Here is a 23,922-nt window from a genome sequence, read left to right as displayed (position 1 = left end):
GGCTTGGTTGCTTACACCACCTGGATAGTTTACTGAAGTGCTCCTTGTCAGGAAACACAGACCAATTTTGATTTCAGCCCAGTACCAATTAGATGCTATGGATGGAGGCTGGAGTATTACCCTGGCTGACTTTCAAGCACTTCTGGGCCCCATATCAGATCTCTTTAACAGAAGACAAAGATCACATACTAAAAAAATTTATTTTCACGATACCAGTTTACACTCAATAAATACAAATACAAATACACAACATTATAAATAATAGTGGAAGGGGGAATTCTAGGCAAATGCATCCTAGTGCAGCAGCCTCACTGCTAATCGACAAAGATAGGGAGAGAACCGATCTATTGGGCGAGCGTCAGCAGGTTAAAGTAAGGAAGGTGTCTTGTCACTTGCCCAAGAAGGTGTTCCAGAGCTCCATCAGCAATTATTCAATCTTAGCGTTCATTACAGGACTTTCAAAATGCAAATATTTTCCCTAACTGCCAAGAGAGGGATATTTAGTTACAACATCAAACCCAAGAGCAGATGCCACCAAGATGCATCAATTAAAACAGGTGGGAGATGGTTAAACAAGTGAAATGGTCCCTTCATATGTTTGGGTCTTGGCTCTACTGTTGTGGGGAAATTTAGAGTGCAAACAAAAGATCCGTTGAGCTAGTACTGGAAAGGACAAGGGGTGGAGCTGTTAGCTAGCATCAGAAGGAAGCCTAGGAAAAAGAGAAAAAGATTTCTTAGCATTGCCCTTACCCCAGCAGGAAAGAAAATATCTGGGAACAATCAACCTGTTGCCCTTTCAGTGAGATTTACAGGCAATGAGAAAGCGACCTGTCCTATAGAACCACACAGTGGCAACACTACTAGAGACAGATTACAGGTACCTTTCTGGTTCTATTGGTTAAGCCAGGGATGGGACCTATGATTCTCATGTTGTGGCTGGACTATGATTCCTGATTGGCTACATTAGCTTGAGCTAATAGGAGTCAGAATCCAATAACATAAGTCCCCCATCCCTGGGCTATGCCATTGACAGGTGAGTCGGGCAAGGAACCAAGGATGGGAATACTTGTAAACTGGAAGCAAGTAGATTCCTTTTTCTTACAAGCTATTAATGAGTTGCATCTAATGTATTTGTGTGTTATTAAGGTAGGTTAGGTAGTGCTGGATAGAGCAAGTACCTGTTGAATTGGTTGATAGTGGTCCAGTTCACTCCCACAGGAAGCGCACATACCAGATGGTCTCATTCTTTAGCTGGGGTCCAAACAGCGGGTTGGCCTGGGACAGGAGTGCTATAAGCCAGCTGCAAGGGAAAGACAGGAAGGAGACACATAAACTGGATCACAACTCCTTTTGCACTAGTGCTGAAATACAAAAAGACATATTTTGCAAGTAACTGCTAGGTCATTTTTGCAAGTAACAGTAATTCTTATAAAGAGGAAAGTATCACTGTAGAAGGGATATACAATCTATGGAGCAAAGTCTTCTAGTTCTTTAAATGTACTACAAGGAGATAAGATCTGCCCTGGTGCATTATGCCTGAGAGTGCCTAGCATAGCATAACAGCTGAGCCAGACAGGATGTTAGGGCAGCTAGAACAGTCTAGTGCTTTGGTGTATGATCAGAGATGGTCTAAGGCTTGTTATGGGATGCAAAATCCACTCCTTGTTCATATATGGGGTCCTGGGAGCATCCTGTATGAATGATGCTAGAACATATTGGAAGAGACAGTATACCATGAGCCAAGATTACCCAAAAGCTTATTTTATGAAAGAGAGGCAGGCTGTTTATGCACCTATGTGTAGAATAAGGAACTGGCAACCGTGAAGCAACTTGAGTATCTCCGAGGTGGTGCAGCTTCTATTTGGGATTCCTTCCTAGATTTCTAATATTCAGGAAGCAGCCACTTAGATAAAGTTATGAGGGTGGTTGGTTCCCTGCTGGGTACAACCCAGCCCTACACCCACAACCCATCTCCCCTACGCAATACTCACAAGAGATAGCAGGAAATGGCTGTGGTCACCAACATGGTAATAATCACTCTGTGAAGTGAAAAAAAAAGAAAAAGAAAAAAAGATTGAGCAAAGCTGCAATCCTAACCCTTCTTACCTGGGAGTAAATCCCACTGAATATATTAGGAATTACTTCCGAGTAGACATGGATAGGATTGTGCTGTTACTGAAACAGTCAAGGGGGTCACACACAAGAAAGGATTCCCAGATGAGGCAATACACATGCAGGTGAAAGTTGAGGTGGTACAGTGGGCTGTGCCACTCCTCAATGCTCTTCCTCCCTGCTCCCACACCCCGACTCCTATATACCATGTTCATCAGAGAAAAATATCCTAGCCCAACCCTTTGGCTGCTATACTAGTTTGCTATTTGCAGGGTCGTTGGTGTTCCCCCAACGCGAGGGAGCATTCATAAATGTGATTCCCCCCACTTGGCAGTCTGAAGCGATGCGGAGTCCCATTCTACAGCATCCGTGGGATCAGGCCTCCTTCAAGGCCAAAGGCGGCTGCGGAGAAGGAAAGCCTGCGAGTGTCGCGGGGGAAGCGGGTGCTGGTCCCTGCTAAAGGCTTTGTGTGTGAGAGTGTCATGTCATCTCCCAATATATCAATATATCTATATAGTGATCCTTTTGGACATATATGTCATTCTCACGTATCTATCTATCTAGATTAGATATATTCTCAAAGCCTTTAGCAGGGACCACCACCACCCTTCCCTCGCCATTATAGATCACTATGTATATATTAATCTATTTGGCGATGGCGATGACAGAGAGACCTGGCGATGGATCGGACGGGCGGAGGCTGCGCGGGCGGGGAGCCTCACCCGCGGTTGGGCCCCTTGGGCACGAGCCACGGCCCGGCGATTCCCACGAGCCCCCAGAAGACGGAGAAGAGGATGATCGGCAGCGCGAAGCTATGCGCCGTCATAGCGAGGCAGGTTGGGAGCGACCGACGAGATGAAGGACAAGAGGCCGCCGCTGCCGCCCCGAGACCGCAAGAAGAGTGAGGCTCCGCCTCCCCCGCCTGTCGCTTCCTTTGCTTCTGGCCCCGTCCGCAACCAATCAGAACTCCGTGCGCCTTCCCGGTGATTTCCCCCCTTCGCCACCCAGTCTTTTGGAGCCTCGGTTCCCGAATGGAGTTGCCTGTGTCGTACCGCCCCCTGCTGCCTCGGAGGGTGTATTGCGAGGAGCGGAGAAGGCAGGTCGAATCCTGCTAAAGCCGTTGCAAGCAAGGACATCATATAGGCGTCCGCCGGGGTTGGGGTAGTTGCTCCTTCTAATGAGCCGTGATCACCAGATTTACAAGCTTCTACTTCCTCGCACCCGCCCCGTTCTACAGAAAGGTTATAGAATTTGTAGAACCAGATAAGAATAAAAATATGCAGACACCAATCTCCACCTTTATTTTGTGAGAAAACTTACCCCTCCAACCTTTCAGGGTTTCCACCCATTTTAGACCATTTCTATACCACTTAAAATATACAAAAATACCTCTAAGTGCTGTACAGAAAACAAGCCGATCAGAAAATTTTACGAAAATGATGTTATGTATAAAAATGTTGCATTACTGCAACGTTACTGTTGTAAACAAAGCCTGCCCTTATTCCTTTATGGGGTACACAAGAGCCCATATAGAGAGTCCTTTGTAGCTTCTCCATCGGTAGGAGAAAATAACAGGCCAACCAGAAAATATTGAGAAGCAAAGCAGCTACCGGTAGTAAGCCTGATCTTTATTGAACTGTTGCAACAGGGTGCTGCCCTCACAGGCAGGAGAAAGGAGGACCCAGAAAGAAGGTGTGCCTGCCCTTATATAGACATTTTAAATAGCCCACACTGGAGTCCAAGACCACCCCCAGAAACCTCAAACTGTACCTAGATCACAGAAGGGGTGTAGCTCAAGACCACCCCCCAGATACATCATACCTACCGTACACCACAGAAATTTGCATGTTGTTGTTTTTCCTGTCTGCCAGGTTATCTGATAATGCCTAATCTGATTGCCTTTTCTTGTAGCCTGGCCATTCCTTTGAGATGGTAATCACTTAATTCCTGAGACAATGGGAAGGTTCCCTCACCCCCTCCCTCCTTGCAGAGAAACATTTGGTCAGTTTGGGAGTCAAAATGGTTTAAGGACTGTGCTGCTCCAGACACACGGCCCATACCTTTATGTACATGTTTGCTTGGAACATTCAATATATATATATATATATATATATATATATGTAAGTAGTTCATAATCTTTCAAAGTCACATTTCAGAGCAAAAAATGTCCCTCCCTGCATCTGCAAACACTTTAAAGGATACTCTGCTGCCAATCTGTCATAATTATACCAATATTGAAGCAGGCTGGGCTGGGGCTGATTCCATGTTAGGCTTATTTTGCTGAGAGGCAGTGGTAGGGAACTGCAGTACAACTCTGAATTGTAGGGTACATGATAGGGCTTTTTAGGGAAATGAAGCAAAGTGAGAGAGAATGTGAAGTTGAGTGTAGCAGCAGTCCCCAGGAAAGAATTAAGGGCTTCTGCAATGAGTGAAAAGCCATTGAAGTAAGGCATCTATGGATGTTGTGGCAAATTTAAACACACCCCATAACATTTCTAAACCTTGAGCACATCTCTTATCCACTTATAGCTGGAGTTTATGAAGTGAACATTTTCAAGTTTAAAATATTTTCAAGGCATTGAGCAAGCATTTATTTTCCTTCATCCTGCCCCCTCTTTTTACTTTTGGAAAGGAAAAAATGGCCTTCTACAGCCTCTTTAAAACAAACCTTTACACACTATCTATAGCAGACACAAGGAACAGACGCACATACACGTAACAGACAACACAGACAACATGTAACATGCAAACATTCTGAAGGGGGTACTGGTCTTCCAGGGTCAATTTTAAAGTGGAGATTCTCTGTATGTTAAAGGAACCTCCTGGTAGCCATTTCCCCTCATCTGGGTGGTCCATGGTAAAGCGGACCCAGTGTTTCTTGCAAAGTTTTTGCAAGCGATTTCTGTCTAGCTTGTCCGCTCCAGGGATATCACTCCAACTTTGGAGGACAAATTGTAAAGGGGTTTCTCCCTCAAAGTCCCTACCAGAGCCAAGCTTCCACTGTGCTTTGCTCCGGTTGGGAGTTTGGGGTAGGAATTCCTTAGAAGATTGGGCGCCCATGTTTAACTCTCTGGCCTATTTATACTGCAGTGCGGGTAGAAGACCCTCCAATCCGGGACACTCTATACCTTAAACTCCTGAGTCTAAGACTCACTCAACAGACGATACCGTCTCCTGCCTACCTGTTGTGTGCACTTGCTAACTAGGTGGCTGGTGTGGCTAGATACCTAAGGACCCCCTCCTGGTCATTAATTGCCTAGGGTCCTGCAGCAACTTTCCTGCCTCTTACACACTAGACTCAGATCCTACTGAACGCTTGCCTACGCAATGTCAGGTCGGAACTGAGGAATACAAAGTAGGAAAAAGGAACGGGCGCACTTGCAATCTCCGATCATGGGTCATACCCAACAAGGTCGCCATGGCAGAGGGGCGTCTTCACCCGAAGATTAAGAGCAGAGGAACACGGAATAAGGTTGGGTAGATTGCTCAGAACTCCTGCGCAGATTGGCAGGAGCGAGCTGGGTCCGTCCTTCTAGGGATTTCGTTTTAACGAAAGGACGGATCCCAAAAGGCTCCAATTCTTCTTTATCCCTTATGCCTTTACAGCTTAGCTGCAACTAGAGCCCAAGATTAGAAACAGAAAAGGAGAGAACAGTGAAGAGAAGTTTTAGATTTTTAGTTGCTGCAGTAATCAGCCCACCCCAAAATGTCCCTGTTTAATACTCACAACGAATGACTCCTGAAGCTTCGGTTTTCCTCAATGATCAGATTCCTGGAAAAAAACCAACCCTTCCCAAAGCTTTGCTTTGCCTTGGCTTGGTCCCGCTAGGCTCCCAATGACTCCCCTGAGCTCCGGACCCTGAAGTCGGGTTTCCCCCTGCAAGAGGCAGGAGCGCGCTGGGTCTCCTTTCCCCAGAAAGTCCGGGGCTCAAGGAAAAACTGGGTCCCTTCGTGGTCGCCAAATTGAAGTAAAATTTTAAGCTGGTTCCTATGAACCCAGAGAAATGGATCCTGACCCAGGGAGAGCCCAAGGATCCAGGCAAGCAGGCACGATGTTGCCGCTGGCCGTAGAATGACAGAGACCAAACTAAGGCTGTCAAAAGCAAAGTACAGTTTATTAAAAAATAAAAACTGTTGCAACAGGGTCCTTCCTCTCACGCAGGAGAACAAGGAAGGAACACCAAACAGAGGTGTCTTGCCCTTAAAAAGAAATTTGAAATTGGTTCCAGCCCACCCCCCAGAAGCATCATCCATATGTCACAGAAGGGGTGTAGCCCAAGACCCCCCTCCCTAGATTCATCATAGGTACATCATGAAAGGGGAGGTCTGGTGGCAGTAATCTGAGCAGTCTGGACCCTACCCCCTGCCCCCAAAACCTAATAAACAAAATTGAGAGATATTTACATTTCCCTGTTTCCCAGCCAAGTTAATCACACCCTTTTGTCTGGCACTCAGGTACCAGGATGCCAGGGTTATCACTTTAATTCCTGAGACAATGAGAAGGTTCCCCCCACCCCCCTTCTTCCTTGCAGAGGAACACCTGGTCAGAGAGAGAGTCAAAATGGTGTCAGAAAGGCCTGTCTTCCTGTGCTGCTTCAGACATGTGCCTGTACATTCATGTACATGTTTTATGAACAATTATTATATATATATATATATGACCTCAAAATTCTTATAACACCATCTACCCATTGTAGCAGGTCAACCCACTGAGAATGAAAGTGATAAATGTGGAATACAAGTTTCTCAGGGGGGTGGTCTACCCAGGTCTTGGAAATCATCCGATCCACCAGAATTGTTAGATATGTTCTCTGCTACTAGTTATGTTTATTTACCCATTTGCAGCATTTACTCTCCCCCTACCATCCCCAGAAAAAAAACACCTTTGTGGATATTGATGTTAATGAAATGTATTCCAAATCAACCCACATATGTGCCTGCTTGAAAGCTGCCACAGGCATCTGATTAGCCACTGAGAACAAGATGAGGGACTCAATGGGGCCTTTGGTTTGCCGCAGCAGTTTCTTATGAAGGTACATTGCATAGGGACATTGTAAGAACAGTCAATTTAAAAAGACTTATTGAGATACTTTTTTTATTAAATAAGGAAAGAACTGTGGGTCTTCTGCATGGTTAAATTACAGGGCACATTTCAATACTGTAATGCAAAAAAATTGCACTCAAAATTTACACTCAAACCCCATTTTGCTAAAGAAAATCCAGAAACTATGCCACCCATCACCCTTATGATAAAGTTTTGAAATGCCTTCATTTGCTGTTCATCCAAATTTCTAGGTCCACTCACCCCATAATCCATTGTCTATATCCAGCCTACACAGAATGTAGCTCATGGCTGTAGCCTCATACAGACAGCTCAGCAGGAAGCGAGACACACCTCAAACGACCATAATTCTTGCCAGAGCTTGCCTTGTCAACATCACACCTTATGTAAAGGATGGTGATTCATGTTCACCAAGTTTTGCAACAAAGCACTTCAACTCATGACGTCAAGGTGCTACTCAGCCTTGCCTTCTGTTCGAATTAAGGCTTTCAGGAAGAGGAGCATACAACACGTGGGGCAAAGGCAGCAACCGTAAACCTTCAGCACTAGCAAAGAGGCTGGATAAGTAGGGTTATTTTGGGATCCGCTTCAGTTCATGCATCAGCCACAACGCCACACTGAGCAATACCAGGGAACCTGATTGATGAGTGGCTGCTAAAGGAGTTGGGACATACAGGAGAAGTGTGCTGATGCCCAGGGTAACCTGCAGAGGAGCAAGAATAAAATGAAGTTTCAGATGCGAGCAAAGTTTGCTTATCAATGAAATGTAGAGGTATGTGCAAATACATCTGCATTGTATTCTTACTGCACAGAATTATACACAAGGAGCTTCATAAGCAATTGGTACGGGGATTTTTATATGTTCTGTCTCTCTTCCGCTGTAAATAACCTGCTACAGGATGAGGTAGTTGTCATAGTGCTTCATGATACAACGCTAATGAAACTGCACTGAAGTTCCCTCTTTGTCTTCTCAGTTTAAACCCAGAAGGCAGAGAAGGAGCAGAGGTGGGCAGTGACCATAGCACTGTGCAATAATTCCACAGAAGAGCAGCTCTATTTCCCCCTTTCGTTCTTCAAAGCCCAAAAATAAATAAAAATTGGTCCACACCCATTTCAGTTTTAAATGCCTGAGACCAGCAACCAATATAGCATTATCAGTGCTATATTTTCAGAAGGCAGGTACCTACTATTCCATCAGAGGACACTACTAAGTGGCAATTAAAAGGGTGTTTTAAAGGGCATAGTTAATACCTGGAGGTATGCCACAGCCAGTAAGGAGGCAACTGCCATCCTTGTCCTCCGTGGGAGAGGAAGCTTCCTGGAAAACAGGTACAGACCTGTAATGGCTGCGACAGAGGAAACTCCCTAAAGGGAAAAGAGTAAATATTCAGTGAGGGAACCAGAGAAGCTTCGTAATGACAACAAAGGGCTTAGAAGCGGAGTTGGAAGGGATCTTAAAAGGTCATCTAGTCCAAAGACAATGCCGGAACCTCACTACTACAGCATCCCTGACCATCCAGCCTCTGAAAAAGAGTCCATCACTTCTGGGGCAGTCTGCTCCTCTTTCAAACAACCCATGTCATCATGATGTTCTCCCTAATGTTGTAACTTGCACCCTTTAATTAGAGACAGTGAAGATGGAAACCAGTACTTTAGGCATGCAAACAAGTGCTCTACTCTGAGTTAAGGGGCCTGCCTTCCCACACTCCCAGTTTACACTGCCACCTGGAATGAAAACAAACCCAAGAACAGCAAACCAATTAAAAAAGAGGTGTTATCTAAGAGCATAAAGAGGAAGAAACATACCAGAATCCTGTGATCAAACTGCACGGTTGTGGGATTCTCAAATATGTTCTTCAACTTTGGGGAAAAGGCAAGGAGATCATCAGGGATCCAGCGTTCCCCCATCTTGGGAAATGAATTGTATACAAGACCAGCATCCAGGCCTGCCACAAATGCCCCTAGAGTTCCAGAGAAGAGAGTCTGTCACACCTGGAAGTATGAATGTAATAGAACAAGCCACCTAAAAACCATCATGGTGAGAGTTTTAGCTCCTTCCCGCAAGGCCACAAAACAGTTCCCAGTGATGTTGTCTGACCAGCATGAAGAGGAAGCATTTCAGTAACTTGGAATTGAAAAAGTCTGGACCCTCCCAATGGGAAATGAAGCAAGACACACACGTCCCTGACCATGCTGCCTATTGCTTCTCAAAAGAAAGAGATTGGTGCAAAAGTGACAGGGACTTTTACCTGAGAGGGCAGTGAGAAATATCAGGCCTGATGTTCCATGAGCAAACCTTCTTAGGCGCAGGAGTTGACGGGTTTCTGGTAACTGTCAAAACAGGAGGTGGATCACAAGAATATGCAATGGCCTTTTTATATATTCTAAAGGGAGTATGTGCAAAGGAAACTAGTGTTCCACAGGCACAGCATATACACACATTTCCAATAAGACTCCTGACCGAAGAGGAACTTATTTATTTCACTCTCAATGGCTAAGGCAGCAAGGACTTCTGCTCTTCTCACTCAACTGTTATGCCGCACGGCCCTTAATGGACACGGCTTACATCCAATTATATCTATGACTCCAAATCTACCAAATTTTATAGGAATCACCAGGTGTTCTTGGAAGCAGCCAGATAGCGTCTGCATGCTTGATTTAATCCTACTGTCAAGTCACCATACCCAAGACCAGATCCACAGGCCCCAGAAACATCTACTGCCTGGATGTGTAGGGCAAAAGTGCATGGCAATACCTTCTGTGGCAGGGATGCAGCATCGCTAGAACTGGGGAAGTTGTGGCAGACTGGACTGTAAGAAACGGAATAGCTCATCCCAGGCTGAATTATTCTCAGTCTGCATTTCTCCTGCTATGCTTTCTTAAATAACTACGGTACCCTCTTAAGAGGAAGGGTGCAGTGTTGTGTGGGGTCTCCTTTCTTCCCTTTTCGTGTGATGCTCCAAAGCAGTGGCTGTGATCAGCCTAAAGGGATTTGAAACCCTGCCTGAAGGGTTGCCTGAGAATCAGCAACAGGCGCTAGTTTTGCATGTGCTGCAAGAATGTGTGCCTCACACTGCGAGTTCATTGGCTCCCTCTATGCATGGGAGTAGAGTTCTTGATTGGTAAGCTTAGGTGGTGTTTCCAGGAACATAATCTCTTTGACATTTCCCAAGATTTGTAATTTTCCTCTTCCCTCCCATGCTGAGCACATATAGGATACAGTGGCAGTTTGGTCTGCACAGTGGCAGTGTGCCTCCCTCCACAGGAGCAATTGGTGTACAGGCTTTCTTGGCCCAACTGGGACTCAATACATGCCCCTGGTCTGCCCCACTTTTCGCTCACCTTGTGCTGTGGCAGCAGTAGTGAGAGTCCAGTCCACAGGCTGTAGCAGTAAAGAACAAGTGCAGAGCCCAGATGTGCGGCTAGACGGTACTGACTGACCCGTGGGATATCATGAGAGTCTGGCTTTTCCTCTAATCCACTTTTTACCATATACCAGCCCAATAGGCCCTGCCAAAACAAAGAAAATGTTCTATCTCAGTTATCTTGGGCAGAGTAATTTAATGATTCATTTAACAATACCAAGGTCCCAGTGGTCTTTCCCACCTGGAAGCAGACAAGTCCACAGAGGGCAACGACACGACCCTTCAGGGACCGGCTGAGGTAACCCTTCCTCCAGAAGTAAGCTGCTGGAAGGATGTAAGCCAGTCCAACAAGCCGTCCCCACATTCGGTGTGAATACTCCATGTACCAGATGAATTTGAACTCTGTCAGCGTCATGTTGTGGTTCAGGCTGTTAGATTCAGAGAGAAAGTTTATAAAACAACAACAAACCCTGCAGTAAGGTGTAGTTGCCCATTCCCCTCTTTCCATGACAAGTTCCATCAAGAAGTAGCGTTCAAGATGCTCTTTTTTCTCACTTCCCCTTTTGCTGGGATAGTAGAATAGGCTTCCCCCGCCACCACCAATTTAAATTTAGTCTCTAGGAACTTTAGCTCAACCCATGCCTACATTTTAAATTCTGGGAATTGCTGGTAGTTTTGGAATTCTGCTTCCCACTCCTGCTGTGTCCGAGGAGGCTTCATCTCTCGCACAAGATGCCAGTCAACCATTGAAAGACCAGACTCTGTCAGCCTGAGAAGGAAATAACAACAAGGACATACCACTCAGGGAAAATGATATCAATGTGGGCTATAATGGTGTGTGCATGTGTATCCATCTATCTAGAAAAGCAGAATGAAGCCACAATGGGAAAATTCAGACACTGGGGGCAATGCAGATGCAAAGTCTGACTACATATAAACATACCGGTGATCAATTAGATGCAAATATATATGTAATCACACCTTTTAAATTCTGAAATAGTTTAAATTAACTACCATACTTCAAAAGGTTGTTATGACAGTAAGTACAAAACGTATTTACAGTAGTATCTTGGGTTACAGATGCTTCAGGTTACAGATTCCCCTAACCCAGAAATAGTACCTCAGGTTAGGAACTTTGCTTTAAGAGGAGAACAGAAATCACACGCTGGTGGTGCAGTGGCAGTGGGAGGCCCCATTAGCTAAAGTGGTGTCTCAGGTTAAGAACAGTTTCAGGTTAGGAATGGACCTCCAGAACGAATTAAGTTCTTAACCCGAGGTACCACTGTATTTGTTACCCTTTAATCCCACCTTTCTTTTAAGGTCCGCATTGTTTATCCACCATGCATTTATAAAATAAGGGTAGACACAGGCATTCAAAGGGCAGAGAGATACCAGAAGTTAGTTTAGGCCCACACACTGGCATGACCAAGAGGAAGCAATGCCCCTAAGAAGAAGATCTCTGCTGGTTGCAGAAAGATACAATCTATGACAGTTGGAGAACCATAGTGTCAAGGGTAAATAAAATATAGTGAAAGGTTGAAGAGGTGGTAATTTTCCTTACCTAGTGACACCACCCAACACCACAGCTCCGGCCACAGTACCACTGCATATTAGAAGCCAGCGCCCTACAGCCCGGTTGGTCACAGCACTGGGGACAGGTGGTACCACCACTCTGGGATGGGAAGCAACTTCTGACACTACGCTGTGTTGTGACCATCTCTGTGGGAGCTGCCACCACCGTTGACATTGCTGAGGACAGAGAAGGTAGTGAGGCTATTTAGTTAGTGTCACCCCACTAAACATACATTTGCAATTCATGACATGGAAGGGGAGCATTACACAAGATGAATGAACTCTTTACTGTAAAGAGTTCACACCTGTGTAAACTACATCAGAAAGGCTGTATTCAGTGCCAGACATTATTCTAAAATACAAGGACAAGGATAAAGGACCAGATCATCAATGGTGCAAGCACAAAAAAACTGAACAACAGGAATGTCAACAGCTATTCACTGAGAAAACTCAGGAAAACTTATTTTTATTTTCAGTATGTTCTTAAGTGTCCTGCTTGTGGAATTTGCAGTAGCATTTGGCTGGCCACCATTAGCAAAAAGAGGTTGAACGCGATGGACTCTAAGTGTGATCCAGTAGGGTTTTCATATGTTATTTAAACGCTGAAAGCATATGGAGGGGAAAGTGTTCATGTTTTTACAGGGCCTGTTACCATATAATAAAATGTGATGTTATATTCATAATTGTTATTTTATTTGTTTAAAACATGTATACACTACTACTCTTCATCTAGGTGGGACCAGAGAAGTTCATGGTATAGAACCTTTTTTTAAAAAATCCTATACTAAAATACTTTAAACTATGAAAAAGTACACCTATTGTTAAAATTATATATAAAGGGAGAGAGAGAAAGCCTGCAACTTACACATTTAACTGGTGCACATTTAGCTATATGCACTTGGCAATTAAAAAAATATTTAAAAAGAGAACAAACGTCCAGGGAAAAAGACTTTGGCAATCCCACCTGCCATTGAACCTAAAGTCTTTTGACTATACAGTATGTACATTCTGATTTAGGCATGATAGGTTGAGGGCTTACTGTAGAGATATACAAGCGAAATATTTTGGCAGTCCTAGAGAAACAAGTCTTCAATCTGCCCTCTTTCACGTGTCTGGTTGTGACAGGTGCAGACAATAGTCTGTAGTTTTCTTGAAATGAGGTCGCATTGATTAGCACCTCCCAGAGAGCAAAGGCTACATAAGGGCGGAAACTCTTGGCATTTTCCCCAGCAGCGTGTCTTAGCGAGCGTGATAGCAGGTACTCAGCCTGCTCGCAAGGCTAAGAAACTCTCGGCCGATAAAGAGGCATCTTTGCCCCGGTCCCCGTTGCTATGGTAACCAAGCGCCGCCCCTGGAGTACCTGGCCGGGGGATCCCGCTCCTCGAGGGGCCAGCAGCAGCCGAGCCCCTCCTAGTGCCGCCCGCAAGAGCATCGCTCCTCAAGCTCAAGCAACCCGGAAGCAGCTCACTCTTGACACGGAAAGGAACCCGAGCTATTTCCGCGACCGCGCACTCGGTGACCGCGACGCCACGTGACAGGTAGGACGGCGCCTCCTCTTGCGTGCGCGCCGCCGCCGAGGCCCCAGGGGTGGGCGGGGCTTCCTCCTCAGCTCAGGGGTGGTTTGGCGCAGAACTGCCGACATCCGCCGCGCCTCCGGAGCGGCCCCGAGGCGGACGCGGAATGAGGAGATGGGACCGGAAGCAGGGCCTGGCAGAAGGGTGTGAGGGTGAGTGGGCGGAGGGACGGCCGGAAGGAAGGAAAGGCGAGGGATCCCGAGGAATCCCGAGGGCGGGGGCGGGGCCGGAAATCCGGGCAGTTTCAAGGCCTCCCTTTCCCCCTCCACAGATGCAAGAGGAGCCAGAAATTTTAATACGGTTGTTCGGTTGTTCTGTGCACACGTCAAGGCCGCTATGTGCATTCAGCAAAATCAAGTGGGAATTTTTTTACTAGGTTTTAGACTGCGGAGGAAGGAATTGGCATTTTTACAGATCAGGCCTTTATGTGTTTAAGACGTAAAACCCCATTGAGCCCAAACGGGTCCTTATTCTCAGGTGAGCGTCTGCAAGGTTGTAGCTGTAGGCCTGAGGACTGCAATCTTGCCTGCACTCAGTGGGGCTTTTTTATTTATTTAATTTCTATATTTTTTTGGGGGGGGGAGTTGAAGCGCTTTACAAGCTATATTGAAGCATCAAATAAAGCAATCCTGAATAAAACCACGGCATAAAGTCAAATATAATGTGTACATTCAAAGCGACATAGTTAATAGGAAATGAAAACATTACCTTAATAGATTTCAAAACAAAACATTACAAAGGAGGTGAACTACAGAATGCACATTTAATGCATTATGTTACTGGCCAAAGTTCCATCTGTTGGAGTATCTAGAGTAAGTTCTGCATTTGCCTAAGGGAGACTGCAGGTTACAGACTGGCCTTGCTGTCAGCTATTCCCATGCACCTCAACTTCATCTTCCTGCTGGAGAACCTGAATCCTCTGAAATATCTGGAGAAAGGTGGAAGGGAAGTCATCCCTACTCAATTTAGTATTCTGAAAGGAGGAAAATTCTGGATCACCAGCACAGACTTTTTATAAGGAATGTAGAATGCTGCTTTAAAGTGAGTCAGACCGTAGAGCAATCTAGTTCAGTATTGTTTGCACTGACTTGACAGCACTTTTCCAGTGTTTCAAACGGAATAACCTAACCCTACTTGGACTTACTGGGAATTGAACCTGCGGCCTTCTGAATACAAGGCTGATGCACTACCATTGAGCTGTGACCCATCCTCAAATCCTCCAAATTGGAGCCTCCCCTTCAAACCCTTATTCCGCTTTAGATTTGTGCTATCTGCAGAAATTAGGTTCAAGAGTCTCTTTTGATGATGCAGTTACATTACAGACCACCACCTGAATAAACTTGCCAGTGTATTAATTTCTCCTGTGCCCCTTTATATCTCCCCCTGTAAGTAGTGAAACTGATGAAGAGATGGGATAGCGGAGGTTTATAATTCTCTCCATTGGAAGGTTCACCTAGAACTGATGTCTTTTTGGTGCCAGATAAATATTTTTTAATTGCACAGGCCTTTTAAAATATTTTAAAATGTTCAGGTTTTTAGTCTGCTGATTTTTTGTTAATTATTTGTTATTCTATGTTTATTTATTTAATTTTGTATACTACTCTGGGAAAAGTAACTTATTTGGTAATAAACATATAAACACATAGACAGACAGATCTGTTCAGACAATGCAACACAGAACAAGATCCAGGGAGAGCAAGAATGCAAGGGGATCAGGAGTTACAGCAAAAGTAGCCTTCAACTTCCCATGTGTCTTTTTTTGTACCTGTTTTGAGCTGATACAGATAACGCTTGATTTCTTCTTTAAATTCACATGGTGATACAAGTTTTTTGTTCTTACTGTGTGTACCCTTTAAAGCAGCTGCTGACAGGTTAAGGCTATGTAAAGTGACAGGTGATGGGGAATCTATGAAGCTTCCATTTCTGAGAGCTGGATGCGCTTGGGTGAGCAAGATGGAAGATGCCAGTTGAAAAACAGAACAAGTGCTGGAGCTTTGAGGTGGAAGGAATTGCCTCTCTCAATCACTGTCTGTCCCTTTTCTCTGAGACAGAGCCTGATTGCCCCATAACCTCTGGTTGTGTTTCTCTTCTAGGAATGGCCAATGGCTTTCTCATGGAAGTATGTGTTGATTCTGTGGAGTCTGCTGTGAATGCAGAGAGAGGAGGTAATCCCATAAAAAAGATGGAAGATAAAAATACTTAAGGATCATTGAGGGGTCTTTCTAGACCAGGACACCTCTGGGTACACATGCTATATGTATTGAAAAGAGAGGCACACTTACTTCCCCAAGCAGTGTGAAACCATTTTATGAACCCTTTTAGGCTTGAAAGGCAGGACATTAAATGTTATAAACTGGTCAATAAGTAAAGACTTCCAAAGTTCTGATCTACGTTAGTGACACAAAGATTCAGAATATGCATTTATATATCATTTTAATTGCCTGCAACCCAATTACTCTAGCCTTTGAGAGTAGGACAAACTGCAAATTTAAATGAATAAATGTCAACTTGCCTTGTATTTAGCTGCTTTAACTAGTTAAGTTTTGATGCAGTGCATTATAAAACATGGGCTGAGATACTCAAATCACCTATTAATTGCTTTTCTTAGTTACTGCCTGAGTAGGGGTTGAAGTCTATGTGGATAAGCTAAATATAGGTAACTGATCTCACTCTTCATAAACAGTGGTTTGAAAATTTCCAGCACTCCTACCCATTGATTTATTTTATTTATTACTTAAATTTGTTAGTCGGTACCTACAAACAAACAGCCCCCCCCAATACATTAACACACCCAACACAGATACATTAAAACCAAGGGGAGGAGGCAGGGAATAAATTTAAAAACATCCCACCCACTTCTAAATGGCTGCAGATAGTTAAAGGCCAAAGGCCTGCTTATAGAGGAAGGTTTTTGCCTGGCGGCTAAAGACATATAATGATGGATCTGGGCAAACTTCCCTCGTTGGATTATAGCAAGGACCACTTGGTTCCTTCATAATGTAGATCTCTATTAAAATCTTGCAAACCACTCATATTCAGAGATTTAATGTGTGACCCTGTTGCAGGTGCTGGCCGCCTTGAACTGTGTGCCAACCTCATGGAAGGAGGAACAACACCTACTATAGGTGAGTTGGGACATACAAGCCAAGATCCAATCCACCATTTCTCTGCAAGATGTAGCAGTACTGAGCAGCCAAGCAATGTGGAGAAATGTTTGGACCTCTGCCCTCTAGGCCTGGAACAGAAAGAAAATACCTGTTGTTCTGCTTGCTCTTTTTGTGTTCTTCTGTGTCATCGGCACCTCCTGGTCTTGTTGCAAGACAGGCTGTTATTGAATCACCCTATTTCACCTCCCCTTCTTCAGCAGCCCCTTCTCCAAAATTCTGCAAAAAGGTTTGACATCTGCCCCGTTCTCTTCTCCCATGCTTCTCTTAGACCCAGTGCTGATGGTCTAGCTCTGGGATGGGGAACCTGTGGCTCTCCAGATGTTGGACTCCAACTCGCCTCAGCCTGAACGGTCAGTGGTCAGTTGATTGGAGTTGTAGTTCACCAACATCTGGAGGGCATCCTGTTGGCTACTCCAGACATAGGCAGAACTGACCTAGATGGCTCAGTGGTCTCCCTTTGTATAAGGCATCTTGCTATGTTTCTAAGTTGCTCCATACCATGTTCTAGGTTTCACTTCTTCTCCATCTCATAAAAAAATCCAGTACATAACTGACACCATGTCCTAAACCTGTTTGTCTGCAGGCCTTTTGCAAGTGGTGAAGCAGTGTATAAGGGTGCCTGTATTTGTGATGATCCGTCCCCGTGGGGGGGATTTCCTCTATTCTGACCGAGAAGTGGAGGTGATGAAGGCAGACATCCGACTTGCCAAGCAACATGGGGCTGATGGGTTGGTGTTTGGAGCCTTGACTGAGGACGGACGTGTGGATACAGAGCTCTGCACAGCACTGCTGGGTGAGCAGGTTTTACTTTCCATAGGGCTTATTTGGTGCTTGAGTAGTGATTGTCGTACAGTGCAACCAGCTGATAATTCCATGGTTCAAATTAAGAAACATTTCCTACAGGCAAGAGGCAAGATCCACGAGATACTAGAGCCTGCCTCACTATATTGAGCTATTCATTCATTTACAGTATAAGAGAACATCTAATCCACCCTTCATCATGTGATCCCAGGCTGGGTTACAGTAGAATAAAAACAATGCAGCACAATTTATAAAGAAATATATAAATGGAGCTTATTGGGGGGAAATGGCCATGGTGCTACAGTCTCTGCAGTTGCAGAAGTGATGGAACTTCTGACTCCCCACTCCCAAAAAAGAGGCTGGGGGAATATTGAAGTTTCACCTGATGCCAAAATGACGACAGAGCTTTAACACCAGTTGTGCTCCTAGGGTAGTCTACACCAAGCTGGTATCCTCCAGATGTTTGGGGCTATAACTCCCCTTAGCCCCAGCTAATTTGACAAAGGCTGCTCTAGAGGGAGGACATTCCATAGGTCATTCCATAAATGAATGAATTATTCCGATAAAGCAGGAGCCAAATGTTGTAATGGTTGGGATGAGTAACCTTTGTTTGTAAGAAGGGGCACTGTGCAGCTCTGATGGAGAGTGTGTTCGCTAGCCATAAATTCTGCACAGAAGGAAGAATTATCCAGAAGAATAGGAAACTTTATTGAAAGAATGATAACTATGGTTTTTCTGGACCCTCAACAATGCAAAGAAAATAATTACCAGCTATTTTCTCCATTTAACTGAAACTGACAGTATATATTCTGAAGAAGAATTAGTCTTGCTAGGGGAAGCCTGCCCTCTCCCTGCATGTCCCCCAAAATTGGCTCTAGCTAGGGGAAGCCTGTCCTCTTCCTGCATGTCTCTCCCCCCCCCCCAAAAAAAACAGCACACAGGAGGAGGAAAGGTGGAGAAGGTTCTGTCAGGCAAGCTGAAATACAGCAGCTAAACTATTTTAACCAGAAGCCAATATCAATTCACTCCATGGTTGGTTATTCCACAGGCTACCTAGGGAGACAAGTGGATACATCTTTAGTCTACTCCAGGATTACTTTTTAAAATAAGTGCATAAGCCCAACATGTGTGAGGGGTTTGATACACAAAATGTGAAATGCCATACAAAGAGCTAGCTAGTGGGCAGTCTCAGTGGAAATGAGAAAGGATATGAATCCATATTGCAGAAATGGTGTCAGATGACTACAGCCACCTTGGTTGAACCATCTGGAGAAGTTTCCTTTCTTTCCAGGGCCAGTAGAAGAATCATTGCCTTCACAAAGACAACCCCTAAGCAAAGGTGTACTAACCATCTGGGATCTGTTCTTTTTGCAGCTGCTTCCCGCCCTCTGCCAGTCACCTTCCACAGAGGTGAGTTTCTGCTTGCTGGTTTCCCACAGGCATCTGGTTGGCCACTGTGAGAACATGATGCTGAACTGGATAGGCCATTGGACAGATCTAGCAGACTCTTCTTACAGATCTTGGAGTGGGGAATGAAAGCCGGACTGCCTACTTGCAGGATGTAGGCTCAGGCACAATGGCCTTACCTTGGTGGGGTGGGGGTGGGGACTATGAGAATGTACTCTGGGAATTGCACACATTAGGACTGCCTACCAGGGATTTGGGACTAGGCTAAAGCCTGGAACATGCCTTCTAGAAGATTTGGCAATAAGGACTGACATGCTCCATTTTTCTCAACAGCTTTTGATATGGTCTATGACCCTGCGGCAGCCTTGGAAACGCTAATATCAATGGGCTTTGAACGGGTCCTGACTAGTGGCTGTGACAGCTCTGTTCTAGAGGGGCTGCCCTTGATAAAACGACTGACAGAACAGGTGAGGTGTCATCTCTACCAAATTTGTAACTCTACTGATACACTTTTCTTGCCTACTTAGAGTGGGCTATCCAAGGAACTGGACAGTGTGTGGTGGGGGCAAAGAAGTGCCAGCTAGCAGTCTGTCTTGGTCTTCAGATGGGTGAGGGTTTTTCAACAATTAAGGGTGAAAACTGGCCTCCCCATTGAATATACAGAAACTGTGCCTTGCACCTTCTGATACAATAGCTTCTTTCATTCCATTAATCCCCATAGGCTACCACAATAAATTAGCTCCCTTCTTCTCTGTTAAGTACACAATATGTGCATGGCACACCCATATCTCACACCTATCCAGCAGAATGCACAACAGACAAAAAAGTCAACGAAGGAGTCACTCAGTTATTTTAAAGTTGCTTCCAGTCTCTAACACTGGGGTGAAGTTGAAGCAGTCCTGCTGATACTGATATGACAGCATATAGTTTCTGAAGTTCAGCCATCCCAGGTTGGAGGTGAAACTTGGTAGATCCTCAGTTGTTTGACTTTGCAGAGGTGAAATATACACAATGATGAAGTGTGGGAGCATACTTCCCTAGAGGAGCATGTAAGAAACTCAACATGACAGTATTACTTGGAACAAACCATTTGAAAAGCAGCATAAAAAATGAAATTAAATATTGCAAATAAAGACATTCTACATCTTCCTCAACATAATATTTGTGCTACCCATTTGGTGTGTTTTCTATAAGCAAGACCACTAAATCTCTTTTCTCTTCCTTTTCAGGCTAAGGGCAGGATTGTTGTAGTGCCAGGTAAGACTCTGCAGTGAGTACCACTTGTTGGCATAGATCAGAACTCTAGCACCAACCAAGCATGTTGTTAGGCAGCCCCACTTGCCCAAGTGGCAAGAAGTCCAGGAACAGAGCTTTAGGGTGTAATTCCCTTTGGATGAGAGTGCACGAAAGACTTAATCTTTATAATATTTATTTGCAAATATAAAAACAGACAGAGTGTAGTAGAAATAGATGAACTTCTATAACAGGTGGCACAACTGCTGAAACTGTATTAGGTAAAGGAATAGTGTGGACACCCATGCACAACCCCCACCTGCTTAACTTGCTGCTGTAGACTCTTTGCCTCTGTCAATCCAAATTCAAGTTGCTTCTAGCTATCTGTCCCCTCCTCAAACTCTTATAGGTATGGCATTATGAAGGCAAAGATTTCCAGGCATCAAGGAGCATTAACTAATGTTCCCTTGTCATGTTCCTGAGTGATCACTAACTGTCAGGCAAAACAAAAGCAGTGGGCCATTTGTGCTAATCATCAGCTAAACTGATAAGATCAGGGCTGGCTCTAGGTAGAGTCCCGGTGCGCCAGGGTGCCGGGCTGGTAAGTGGGGCGCTGCGCGGCAAAGCCCCGCAGAAACCATACTGCGCCCTGCAAGGGCGGGGGCGCCAGAGCGATCTCCGCCCCTCAGCGCCAGGGTGCCCGACCTGCTTGAGACTGCCCTAGATAAGATAATACCTGATGGGCATCTGCTCCCTTCCAGAGGCATAATATTTAGGAGGTCTCCCTGCTTCAGAGCTGTGACTGCAGCCTGCATTGACCCTAAAGATTAGCCCCTGCTTCAGAGCAAAGGGATTTCCCCCATCAATGGCCCAGAATGTAGCTCTCTCTATTCCTGCTTAACTTCATGTTTGTGACTGAGTTATGGGTTCTCTCCACCAGGGGGAGGCATAACCGAGAGAAACCTACAGAGAATCTTAGAAGGCTCTGGCGCCTCTGAGTTTCACTGCTCAGCGCGCTCAGTCAAAGACTCAGGAATGAAGTTCAGGTAACTGAGCAAGTTTCTATCCTGATTTACTGAGGGGCCCAAGCCTTGCTTCCATCTCCCGATGCAGCTTCACCGTTTGGGGTAGTAACTTGACTAAGAACATCTGGGGCACTGGCACCTGACTGGTGCGTTTAGCTGGGAGCAAGGCATTGTTGCATTATGGATGGACTTGTGTCTGTAGTTCATAGTTGCAGATGCAATGGGTTAAGGTAGCACCCAAATGGCAGCATGACAGCAGATTATGGCTCAATGGGTAGGACTTAGGATGGTTCTTTTTCCCCGGCTCTTCCAGGTCCAGGTTCCAGACAGTAACCAAAGACTTGTTGGTATTCTTTTAGAAACCCTTACACTACCATGGGGGCCTCCCTCTCCACACCTGAATATTCCATCAAGGTGGCCGATGTGGCTAAAGTGAGGACCCTGAATGCAATTGCAAAGAATATCCTGTAGAACAAGCTACTGTGGGCCAGGAAGACCCAGAGCCCTGTGACCTGCACAATCTATAGACATAGACATTTCAACAGCATCCTTGCCAGCGCTTAAAGGACATGGGTCAATCAAATGAAGAAGCCTCTGCTTGTTTTTCTCCTATTCCCACTTGCTCCACAGCGTCTTTTCCTCAGATGTCGTAATGCCATTTTGTCTGTGGGGAGCAAATGATGGGGAGGGGCTTAATTAAAGGGGCACTCGCCATCGGGCAACACTCTCCCTGTTAAGGTCTCTTCTCAAATAAACCCTGAAGCCACTCCATGTCACTGTGGCTCTTCTTCCTGTAGAGGCCATGGCAAGACTTTGGACTGCTCCCAAAGGGAATGGGCCGGGGTGGGGGGAAGAGCACATTGGGTGTTGCAGGCTTCCTTCATCCCACCTCAGCTTGATTGGAGTGGAAGACTACTTCTTTGAAGTACATAGAGGAAAGTGGTAAAGCAATATTGCAATTGCAGGAGGAGGGATCTCTGAGAACAGGGGGTAAGAGAGCGACCACAAGGTGACCAAGCACTGCTATTCCGTATACCTGACAGCAAAATTTCATTGTTGTGAGGTTCTGGATCCTGTCCTACAGAAGTCATTAGAGTGGGTGAAGTTTCTATGTACAGTAAATGATTAATATTAAAAAATTATATACCACTATTCCTAAAAATGCCAGAGTGGTTTGCAACAATTATGCATAAAACCATACAACGGAAACCATATCGAAAAGTCAGAAATGAGTTAACTTTTACGGAAAGATTTATTCTTGATTTCCTGCATGAACCTGTTAATCCTTATTAGCAGAACATTCCACAGTGCTGGACTGATAATGCTAAAGGCTTGGATGCTTATGGTCAGATCTCCACCAATTTGGGGAATGACCAACGACGCTCCTGCAAATGATCTTAGTGACTGAGCTGGGATATAAGGGTTCAAGCGGAACGAGGCCAAGGGAAGCCCCACAGAGAGCACATTGCAGTAATCCAACCTCACGTTTATCAACACATGGACTACAGTGGCCAGGCTGCAAGGTTGCCCTAAGGGCATCATTTTCTTGCCCTTACGGCATTTGCCTCCATTTGCATAGCATCATGACAAGCAGGGCAGCTCCTCAGGTAAGTCAACCTTCCAGAATAATCAGTATCTTGAGGAGGAGCAGAAGGTTCAGAGAAGTTCAGAAAACATTTGAGGTTTTATCTGACTCTGGTAAGGGGAGTTTAGAGATTCAGAGATTGTGTAAGAGATAGTCATGTGGTCTCTGCTGCTAAAGGCCATTGTGGATCTCACACAATGACTCACAAGTAAAGCTAAGCCAAAGCATGACTTGGCACAAATACTCTGGCATACAGAAGAGGAGATTGTGGTTGCTCCTCTGGGCCTGCCGCTTCAAGGTAAGCCTGGGCCCATGTCTGAAGCAAGACAAACCATGAGCTTAGGCTTACTTTGCAGCAGCAGGACTAGAGAAGGAGCAAAGCAGATGTGAATTCTGAGAACCTGTGTGTCTGCACTGATCTATGAAATTCAACTCTGCCCCCCTCCACCTTTACAAATAAAAGTACCCTGAGAAAGGGAACACCATTGCAACACCAATTTGTAGGAAAGGAATTATTTCACCCTGTGGTAGAACCACACATTGGCCCTTCCCTGTGTCTCAGCATAAGGCAGAATTGGGAGTTAGAAAGTTGTCCATTGTGGAAAGGTGTTCTTCACTTCCCATTTCCTAAGGCTGTGTTGTGCGCTCCTGAATTTTAACAGACTGCTGCCATACAGATAGGGACGTTGTGTATAAGATGAGATTTGATTAACTATCTAATAATTAACCACAAGGGATTTAAATTGCTTGTTCTATGGACATTGGACCCTTTTGTCAGGACTGAATCACAATTGGTTCTGGGTTTATTCATTGTATAAAGAATGAGACAGCAGAATCTCTCTTGGCTTTTTTCAGTTTGTTTCAGGAGCACTTTGGGCAAGGTGTGTGTGTGGGGGGGGACACAATGTCAGTACTACTACTGGTAGCTAGGGACCGGTTCACTGTTTTTGTCTTTCATCCTGAGTGGTATTTTCATAGTTACCGCCCCCCCCCAAAAAAAAAACCTGGTTTGCTCACTC

At 45.1% G+C, this 23,922-nt stretch overlaps 3 protein-coding genes across 9 annotated transcripts; 1 reads left to right on the top strand and 2 right to left on the bottom strand.

The window, feature by feature from the left end:
* Window positions 1-194: 194 nt before the first annotated feature.
* LOC118093581 (V-type proton ATPase subunit e 2) lies at window positions 195-3,117 on the bottom strand. The gene is made up of 4 exons (XM_035132982.2): window positions 2,835-3,117; window positions 1,992-2,039; window positions 1,179-1,300; window positions 195-710 (listed from the first exon to the last, which is right to left on the bottom strand). Exons 1-3 carry the CDS (start codon window positions 2,936-2,938, stop codon window positions 1,207-1,209), a joined length of 246 nt encoding a protein of 81 aa, XP_034988873.2. The 5' UTR covers window positions 2,939-3,117; the 3' UTR covers window positions 195-710; window positions 1,179-1,206.
* Window positions 3,118-7,064: 3,947 nt separating this feature from the next.
* LOC118093971 (cytochrome c oxidase assembly protein COX15 homolog) lies at window positions 7,065-13,610 on the bottom strand. 2 transcript variants are annotated; one of them, XM_035133844.2, is made up of 9 exons: window positions 13,472-13,610; window positions 12,101-12,288; window positions 11,186-11,308; window positions 10,781-10,967; window positions 10,517-10,684; window positions 9,424-9,505; window positions 8,981-9,135; window positions 8,426-8,539; window positions 7,067-7,877 (listed from the first exon to the last, which is right to left on the bottom strand). In XM_035133844.2, exons 1-9 carry the CDS (start codon window positions 13,541-13,543, stop codon window positions 7,746-7,748), a joined length of 1,221 nt encoding a protein of 406 aa, XP_034989735.1. In that variant the 5' UTR covers window positions 13,544-13,610; the 3' UTR covers window positions 7,067-7,745. The 2 variants fall into 2 exon arrangements, with proteins under 2 accessions (XP_034989737.1, XP_034989735.1); XM_035133846.2 differs by lacking the exon at window positions 8,426-8,539 and having other exon boundaries at window positions 7,065-7,877.
* Window positions 13,556-22,085, top strand: CUTC (cutC copper transporter). Of its 6 annotated transcripts, none has more exons than XM_035133849.2 (9): window positions 13,556-13,649; window positions 15,779-15,850; window positions 16,751-16,810; window positions 17,436-17,645; window positions 19,028-19,063; window positions 19,394-19,527; window positions 20,290-20,317; window positions 21,234-21,339; window positions 21,678-22,085. In XM_035133849.2, exons 2-9 carry the CDS (start codon window positions 15,781-15,783, stop codon window positions 21,787-21,789), a joined length of 756 nt encoding a protein of 251 aa, XP_034989740.1. In that variant the 5' UTR covers window positions 13,556-13,649; window positions 15,779-15,780; the 3' UTR covers window positions 21,790-22,085. The 6 variants fall into 6 exon arrangements, with proteins under 6 accessions (XP_034989740.1, XP_034989739.1, XP_034989741.1 ...); XM_035133848.2 differs by lacking the exon at window positions 13,556-13,649 and adding an exon at window positions 13,684-13,837; XM_035133850.2 differs by lacking the exon at window positions 13,556-13,649 and adding an exon at window positions 13,942-14,162 and having other exon boundaries at window positions 21,632-21,719.
* Window positions 22,086-23,922: the final 1,837 nt, after the last annotated feature.

Source organism: Zootoca vivipara, chromosome 5, assembly GCF_963506605.1.
Source record: "Zootoca vivipara chromosome 5, rZooViv1.1, whole genome shotgun sequence".
In the NCBI taxonomy this organism is placed as follows: Eukaryota; Metazoa; Chordata; class Lepidosauria; order Squamata; family Lacertidae; genus Zootoca; species Zootoca vivipara.
This window is presented reverse-complemented; position numbering and strand designations above follow the sequence as displayed.

Coding starts and splice junctions, on each gene's coding strand:
- LOC118093581 (XM_035132982.2), bottom strand. CDS start 2,938: ATGACGGCGCATAGCTTCGCGCTGCCGATCATCCTCTTCTCCGTCTTC. Junction 2,040..2,834: donor CCCAAGGGGCCCAACCGCGG/GTGAGGCTCCCC, acceptor TTCACTTCACAG/AGTGATTATTACCATGTTGG. Junction 1,301..1,991: donor GCCATTTCCTGCTATCTCTT/GTGAGTATTGCG, acceptor TTTCCCTTGCAG/CTGGCTTATAGCACTCCTGT.
- LOC118093971 (XM_035133844.2), bottom strand. CDS start 13,543: ATGCTCTTGCGGGCGGCACTAGGAGGGGCTCGGCTGCTGCTGGCCCCT. Junction 10,968..11,185: donor CAATTCCCAGAATTTAAAAT/GTAGGCATGGGT, acceptor TGAATCTAACAG/CCTGAACCACAACATGACGC. Junction 8,540..8,980: donor AGTTTGATCACAGGATTCTG/GTATGTTTCTTC, acceptor TTTTCCCTTTAG/GGAGTTTCCTCTGTCGCAGC.
- CUTC (XM_060274673.1), top strand. CDS start 14,111: ATGTGTTTAAGACGTAAAACCCCATTGAGCCCAAACGGGTCCTTATTC. Junction 17,646..19,027: donor GCTCTGCACAGCACTGCTGG/GTGAGCAGGTTT, acceptor TTCTTTTTGCAG/CTGCTTCCCGCCCTCTGCCA. Junction 21,340..21,677: donor GACTCAGGAATGAAGTTCAG/GTAACTGAGCAA, acceptor GTATTCTTTTAG/AAACCCTTACACTACCATGG.